The sequence below is a fragment of the Poecilia reticulata genome, linkage group LG21 (genome assembly GCF_000633615.1).
Source record: "Poecilia reticulata strain Guanapo linkage group LG21, Guppy_female_1.0+MT, whole genome shotgun sequence".
Classification (NCBI taxonomy): domain Eukaryota; kingdom Metazoa; phylum Chordata; class Actinopteri; order Cyprinodontiformes; family Poeciliidae; genus Poecilia; species Poecilia reticulata.
Genome location: NC_024351.1, coordinates 3,018,441 through 3,026,702, shown reverse-complemented (window position 1 = coordinate 3,026,702; position 8,262 = coordinate 3,018,441). Strand labels below are relative to the sequence as shown.

Below are 8,262 nucleotides of genomic sequence, written 5' to 3'. Positions count from 1 at the left end.
TTTTTTTCTTTTTTCTGCAGTTCCATGTTGAAGTTTGATGCAGCTCTGCTTTCCTGAATGGATCATCTTCATTTCCACTGCAAGTGTAGCAAACAGGCAGCATATTTTTTTTTATTATCGGAACACTAAAAGGTTGCATTGTGCCCTTTTTTATATTTTTACTAGTGTAATTCTGTAAAGACAAAATATGTCTGGTGGTCCAGCTCTGATTTACATATCTTGCTAAATTGCGGGTTTGAATATTGCAATACTTTCCTATAACAAAATAGACCTGCAGAAAGAAATTACTAATAAAATATCTTACATATAGCTGTATGCTCTATGTAGAGATTCTCCTTAGCTTTGATTGTATATCTCACAATTTTGTAATTTATCATTGTTTATTAAACTTTGAAAGCTGAGTGGCTGTTAATATTCTGTCCTAAAATACGGTTGGATGTGCCCTTTTTTTKTTTTTTTTTGTTTTGAGCACCTGCCCCTTTAGTGGTCTCTGCACGGGCCTGGTTGTTTCAGTCTGAGACGAAGCGCTAACAGCTTCCTGGGCTACAGATACATGCCGTTGATGAGGTAGTCGGACTCCTCGGTGGTGAGCGGTCGCGCTTTCTTTAGCTTGTGACGAACGAGTCTGAGACGACAGCCGATCATGAGCAGCAGCARGGCGGTGATGAGGATGCCGAGCGCCAGAGGAAGAATTGCACCTGAAGGAAAGAAAACTAGAGCTTCACCTGCAGAGAAATTATAATTCAAATATGAGCAGAGATAACCGGACTCACCTGACTCCGGGCCTGGGTGTCTGCCTCTAACTGGAAATGGTTTGGAGATTATGTCGCTACTCTCTGCTTGGGGTTTGGAAACTTTAGGCGCAGCTTAAACAATTAACACAGACAAGACTTTAGCCAGTAAACTAGAGCTGAAACGATTAATCACGATTAATCAAATAATGAATTAATCAACTAATAAATTAATCGTAAAGTAGAGAATAAATTACTAAAATAAAGGCTATTTTTTGGAAGAAAAAAAAATTCAGAGCAATACTGACTGTATTCCGTCGGTATAAATTTACTAAAGAAATGCATTTTAGGCAATCAAATATTTATTTATTTAAAAAAATAATTGAATTATTTGTTCAGTTGCATCTTTTAATGTACCTCTAACATTGTATTWAAAAAGGCTTAAATGGTTGAATTAAAAATCTGCAGAWTCAGCCATTTTTATCTGATTAATCAATGAATCGTCAGAGTAAATAATCGCTTGTGAACATATATTTTTACCTTTCTCAGTCGGCCTTGTGACGGGGGCGGCTGCACTGGTTGGGCTGAAGGCCGAGCCTAAAACAYGACATCAGTGTGAAAATGCATCTTCAGATTCTTGTGATTAAAAGAAAYGAGTAGAAATCAAATGATGCATCTACTTACTTTTCTGTAAACATTCGCTGACACAGTCCGACTCCTGGAGAAAGTTGTTGTGGTTACCCTGGCAACCACCGTACAGGAAGTGTTTGCATTCTCGGGCCGTTTGGTCGTGGTACCACCGAGGGAAGGTGCCTTTACAGGGACCAACGACCGGATCTGCAGCGCACGGATCTGCAGAAGCAGATGCACACCACGAACGTTTCAGATATTATTTTACAACACCTTGCAAAATATTGCAAAAGTATWYATTTCCTTGAAACTTTTTCACATTTTGTCATGTTAAAACCACAACTTCACAGGATTTTATGTGACAGAACAACACAAAGTAATGCAAAATTACCACAAAGAAGGATAAGAATAAACTGTTTCCTTTTAGTTTATGTATTCAGTCCCTGAATCTAGACTTGCTTCCACTGAAATACCAGCTAGTCTTTGGGATAAACCCCAACCAGGTTTGTGCATCTAGAAACTGCAATTTAATCTTTTTTTTTTTTTTAAACGACTTCCTTTCAATAATAATCTTTTTTTTTAATTTAAAAACAAGTTTTCTTGGTCTAGTTTCTGGTGCAAATACAGTAGTACGCTTGAAATAAGACAAAACTAACTTGGAACAACACATTTTATTTTGGCAGATTATTTCACAAATAACTATTTTTTATCAATATTAAGGAATTATTAATGAAAAGATGTTCCTATTTCTTGCCTGCAAGTTAGTTTTGTCTTATTTCAAGTACACCAAGGTATTTTCACCAGAAACTAGACAAGAGGTTCCCAAACTGTGGGGCGCGACCCCTAGGGGGGGCGCCGTGCCATTGCAAAGGGGGGGGGGAGCAAAAACAAAACATGAACATTGTATGCGTTGGGTTTTTACCTTAGAATGGACAACTCTCTGTTATTCCTCTGTCAATTCGATACAGTAGGGGCTTCCACACTTCCCATATGTGTCCTGTCACTTTTATCATTAGTTAAAACTGTTTAATCCGTTGTTAACATGTGGTAACCTGTTTTTCCAAGCCGCCTTAAACGCCTGTGCAGCAGCAAAGGAGACCTGCTGCTGCTGTGCAGAGCTACGCAGTTGTGTGTTAGAATCRTGGCAGCAAACCAGCAAAAATGCAAAGAACTTTTCACAGTTTTTCTCCCAAACTAACTGACTGAGTTGAGTAAAGCTGCTGGATGCAGGTAATGTTAGCTAAAAGATGACTAGCTAATATCAATACAGCACCTTAAGCTTAACRAGTAGCCTGTAGGCTACCGAYGTTGTTGTCYATGTTCAGCGACATACATTCATTTTGCCCCCAAAAAGGCTCTAAGAATCCTCTCTCCTCCCTCCCACCTGTCGTTCAACCAGACAGCTATTTGTAATCCATAGGGGGGCCCAGAAAATATTTGGAAACCACTGGGGGGGCGCAGGAGAAAAAGTTTGGGAACCACTGAACTAGACCATAAATACTTGGWGAGATTTTATTTTTTGCAGTGAACAAAGTGATTATGACACGTTTAACCATCATTAGACCAAAAACCGTCTTCTCGTCTACTTCAGCTTCGTTCTTCAGAGAACACACTTCAGGCATATAATACGCTGAGTGTGTTAAAACAGCCGTGGTGCAGGCGGCCTTTTGGCCGGTCTCGGTCTAATTCAGGGATCAGATGGCATCAGAGACAGGGGATCTTTGTTCTGGCACTGAGAAGGGATGCAGGCTAAGAGCTGCTTTCCCAGGGAATGCTGAGTGGTTTGTTGGCTCAGCGGCCGCCTGGAGGCTCCATCTGCTCTCATGCCCACAAACATGCTGCTTTACAAAAACATAAAGCACTAAGGAGTGCATCCTACTGTTTAGCAAACAAATAACTGGAGTAGACTCATCACACGGATGTCCTTTAACTCGATTATTAACCTTCTTCCTACCTTGGTTAGCAGACGCGCCCTGCTGCTCGGTGAGGCTCTGAGCAGGAACGGCGCTGCTCCCATCTACCGCTGATACGACTGTTTTCCTGGATGCCTCTGGAAGCATGGCGGCACCGTCCGCCTGCTGGGTCCGGGCTGCAGGCCTCTGAGGGCTGGGGGGATTCACCGGGTGGGTCACCGACTTCCGGCCACCATCGACTGAAACAAACCCACAGGGATCAGGTTCTGGGTGTTGGATCAGGTGTTTTTAATCATTTATACTCAAAGCAGGGATGCAAGTTATTGATTCATCAGTTGATATAAAGTTAGGATAAGATTCATCTTATGAAATGATTAATCGAACAATTAATTGATAAGCAGCCATTTTCTTAAAAACCCAAGTTTTCTCTTCAAATCAGAGTTTAAGTAGCTTTTCGAGAGATTATATTTCAAAACAAAATCGCATACAGTGCATTTTACATCCCACACCTACAACAGCGTATTAGGGTTAATGTAGATTTTTTAAAAATGGGTACATTTCCACCCCAAAATTTGGAAAATTATAGATTAATCTCGYTAATTTTCTAGGGGGAAAAAACTTGGAAATTTCTGAGCTTGGACAGATAAACATTTGCTAGACAAAACTCTGAAATTTGAGATTAATCTCAGAAATTGTCTAGAAAAAACATGGAAATTTCAAAAGTTGAAACACATTTTTGAATTTTGAAAAGTCTAAAAGTTTGAAAAGTAAAACATTTCTGACAATTTGAGATTAATCACAAAAAATTTTTTCTAGAAAATTAAGTCGAATCTGAAAATTTTCTAGCAAATTTTTGACTTTTGGAGCTCAGAAATTTTTGTTTTTTTCTACATTTTTTTTTAGTATTTTTGGTGGAAATTTTCTCCTTTTTTTGTATCTAAAACAGCTCTAATGTCTCACCCGGTTGCAGCTCGGCTTAATGAGCACCATTAGGTTAAACTTGAGTTTGTTGAGCGTTTATATTTCAAAACAGAAAAGCATAAAGTGCGTTTTGCACTCCAAACTGGACGGTTTCTCTTTACTGTTCTTTAATCCTATACTAGCTGACTTCGCTTCAGTGTGKCCAGCGGCGCCCTCTGCTGGATGGAGGCTAAATTACAACACTAAAATAAGGTCTAAGCAGATGTTATAAGTTAATTGATTGAAACTAATTTTAATCTTATTAAACGTGAACTGACTATTAATCATAAATCGATTAATTGTTTGCATCTCTAATGAAAGGATGAAAATCAGTACAGTTTGTGCAGAAGTCTTCGTCAGAGCGGTCGGGACAGTGCTGCCTCCCGTCACAGGCGTAGGAGATGTCGATGCAGCAGCCATCGTCACACTTGAACTGGTAGTTGGAGCAGTCACCAGTGCAAACTGTGAACACAAATACGATTAACCACTCAAACTCCCCAACAGTCGGAGCCAAAAGTGGAGACATTGTTGGTGAGCCTTTCACCCTCCGCCTGGTGTTTTGGTGCCAGCACGGTSACAGAGACGTTGTCGGAGCTCTTCTGCCCCGCCGAGTCGGTGACAGTCATCTGGAACGTGTAGACGCCCTCTTGCAGACCGCTGACCTTCAGCAGCCCTGGGTGGGTCGCCTTCAGTGTGCACAAACAAAATAAAGCATGCCAAGGTTCACACCAGGGATTTTATTGATTAATTGTTGGGTTTTGAAGATTTAATTTGTGGAAAATCTGGATTTTTTTCACCAGTTGTTGGGTTTCTATAGTTCAAAGTGATGTCATCACGCTGAGGCGGCCATCTTGTTTGACAAGCTTCTATTTATTTAAATCAACTCTRYGATGGAATATTAGAGCCGGGATAAGATACATTTTTTTAATTACCACAATAAAGTCGTAATTTTATGAGAACTCGGATACAAAAACTGACAAAAAATGAATGAGGAATGTTGAGCATCTTGTGAAGTTATTCGTTACGCTGTTTAAGTTTTACAAACAATAGTTGATCAGTCGCAGGACGCTGAAACGAGCTGCTCAAGTCAAATCCTGATAATTCAAACCTTTTCCTCATCATTTTCTTTTTAAAACAACTATTTTCTGGTTAACATTGTTTCTGCTAATGCTATGGCTAAATTCTCATAATTGAATAAAAATTCTCGTAGCCTGACCCCAATACTCGTAAAACTCACAAAAGGGATGCCTAAATAAAAGCCACTTTTTTAAAAAAGGTTTTGTTGGCTCTATGGGCCTTTATTTGAAAGTAGTTCGACAGGAAAGAGGGTTRTGAGAGATGGGGAAGACATGTGGCAAATGTCACCACGCCGGGAATCGAACCCACGACCACCAGCATGAGGGCCAACGCCTCAGCGCATGGGCCGTGCCCCGCCTCTGCGCCACCACAGCACCCCATAAAAATCACTTTTTGAAAACATTTTCTGTCGTTTGTAATATATTTGTTTAGAAAAGAAAGTGAGCAAAAAGAAAAAATGATTAAATGATCTCTGAGGTTCTGGTCACTGAAACCGGCTCATGTTTCCGCTTTTCYCTGGGCTTTGTGTGAATGCAAAACCAAATCTAGTCTCTGTTGATACAGCGTGGAAATACGGAGCTGTGCATTCAAGTGAACCGGTTTACTGTAAACCGAGCATCGATGCTTTYTATTCTCTCATGTCTGTCACAACAACAACAACCTGATCATTCACAGTGGAAGAGCAAATATTTGCATCATCTGACTGTCTGAGTGCAGATCAAGAGAAGAAGCTCCGTGGTTCACCTGGTTCAAGATTAAAACTGTATTTTTGTGCAAGTACAAATTTTCTAAAGATGTGTCTTCACATAGAGATCGTATTGCAGTTATGATACTGAACTAGAGCTACACCTTCACCATAAAAACACTAAACATTACCAAGTATTGTTTGTCTAGTTTCTAATGCAAATAATGTTTGAAATGAGACAAAACTAACTTGAGGTAACTTTTCAGCAAGACAGAGGAGCTGGTTTTACATGAAAAATTCATTAATATTGATGAAAAAGTGCGTGAAATAATTATTTCAATTAAGTGTGAAGGATGTCTTGCTAAAAGTGAAAATTATCTGCCAATGTGAACTTTTCCATAAATATTAGCAAATTATTAACTTAAAACAAGCTCCTATAACTTCCTAAAAAAACAACAAAGTTTTCAGTAAGTTTTAAGATATTTGTACCAGAAGCTCGACCAGGAATATTTGGTCAGATTTCGTGTTTTTGCAGTTTAACCTTTGCATCCTTCCTTGACGTTTTGTGTCCGTTTTGCTGGACTTAGTGACGGATAAAACGTGAAAGCAGACCTTCATGTTGACGGCTGTGTCTCCTCTAACGAGAGTCCACTCGTAGCGGGTGATCCTGTGGTCGTCCACGCTGTCCCTGCCGTCCAGGACGGCCCAGTCGGTGGGCAGCTGGATCACCACGTCCTGCCCAGCATCACTGCGAGGAGGCTCGTCCGTTTCTGTGGATTTGAYSCGACGTTAGTCCTGTGATGTTTACGTCTCTGATTTAGSTTAYTAAGTTTGACTAAACATTGATTTTGGTTCCTTTTCACAAAGCGTATTTATAACACTCCTGCTTTTGTAAAGTTTTTGCTGCAGAACTTAATGCCACCCAACTACGATATTAARCTGTGAAGCTAAAATTATGGAGTAKAATATTAGAAGTTWAGACTTTTAATCATGGGTGCACCGATTGCAGTTTTCTGGCTCTTTAAAAGCCTGACCTGCTGATTCCGATTTTGGCCGATACCAATTGTTTTTGTCTGAAATGTCACTAAAAGTTGCAATAAAGTCGCTGAATTGGAAACAGCTGAGCGACTATTGTTAATTGCATCTGTGCAGACATGACCCGGCGGRCCGGTCTGCCAGTCAAACTTCTCTCATGGGAGAGCAGAAGAGGACAGCGGCTGATTTTTAGGCCTTTGCTGAGGTCGATCAGATCGGTGCATTAGATCAGCTTCACATTTAAGTATTGGCCGATCACCAATCACTCCAAATTAAAGAAATTGGTACCAATAAATCAGTGCACCCCACTTTTAAAGAAAAGCCACAAGTAAAGTTTTTAAAGAAAAAATTTTCAACTATATTAACAAAAAATGGTTAGCATGCCTTTTTTAGGAAGTTGAAAACTAAATATATTCACTTCAGTGACATAAAGCATAAAAAATTAGCTACTCAAAAGCTGAAATAAGAAAATKTAGCCACTTGTTTTACATTTATTGACATTCAGCTCAAGCTGCACAACATCTGGTCCTGCTCTCAGCATCCTGATCTAGAGGACAATCATTAATCCAACCGTGGCGCCGTATCAGTGAAATACCAGCTGATAATGCTTAGTTGCAGTGTGCTGAGATGCATGGCTGATAGAAAGAGACTTTACTGTAGAACAAATCATATTCTCATTATTTATAGTAAATTTAAACCAAATTTACAGTGAAAAGGTCAACATTCTGCTGTCATGCTTTACATTGACAAAATAAAACATTTGTATATGCAAACATTTGGTAATGCTTCCTCAGTTGCTATAAAACACTATCMGTGTCTAACAGCCTGATTTCCCTTTGAGGACATAAAAAACAAAATCCAGTAAATAGAATTGTTTGCAAAAAACGGTTAATAAAATGTTTCTATTTTCTGATCATGAACCAGAGAGCATACAAAAACCAACTTTGGTATAATTTTCCATAAAAAAAATATTTTTTCACTTCCTAATTGCATCTTTCAAGCTTAATTTTAAGTTGACCAGAAACTTTGCCACTAATTTAATCGGCTGAGTAAAATAGAAACTACGAAGCTTTTGCAAAAATATTCACACCACAGTACATTCATTCCAACAATCATACTGGGAAAAGATCACATCCCAGACTCCAACGTCTTTCAATCTTTACCAGACAGAAATGAAAAACGAGCAGGAAAAGCAAATGAGGTGGATTAGCAGCACTCAGAGGTGGGCAGA

At 39.4% G+C, this 8,262-nt stretch overlaps 1 protein-coding gene across 1 annotated transcript in view; it reads right to left on the bottom strand.

Moving 5' to 3' along the window:
* Positions 1–439: 439 nt before the first annotated feature.
* lrp11 (low density lipoprotein receptor-related protein 11) overlaps positions 440–8,262 on the bottom strand; it is a 9,247-nt gene continuing 1,424 nt past the window's right edge. The window contains exons 2-9 of the mRNA XM_008397314.2: positions 6,609–6,766; positions 4,779–4,920; positions 4,571–4,696; positions 3,316–3,513; positions 1,416–1,583; positions 1,272–1,328; positions 774–866; positions 440–698 (exon numbers count right to left, since the gene is read on the bottom strand). Of these exons, the coding sequence (XP_008395536.1) occupies positions 544–698; positions 774–866; positions 1,272–1,328; positions 1,416–1,583; positions 3,316–3,513; positions 4,571–4,696; positions 4,779–4,920; positions 6,609–6,766 (1,097 nt within the window). The 3' untranslated portion in view covers positions 440–543. The remainder of the gene's footprint in view (positions 699–773; positions 867–1,271; positions 1,329–1,415; positions 1,584–3,315; positions 3,514–4,570; positions 4,697–4,778; positions 4,921–6,608; positions 6,767–8,262) is intronic.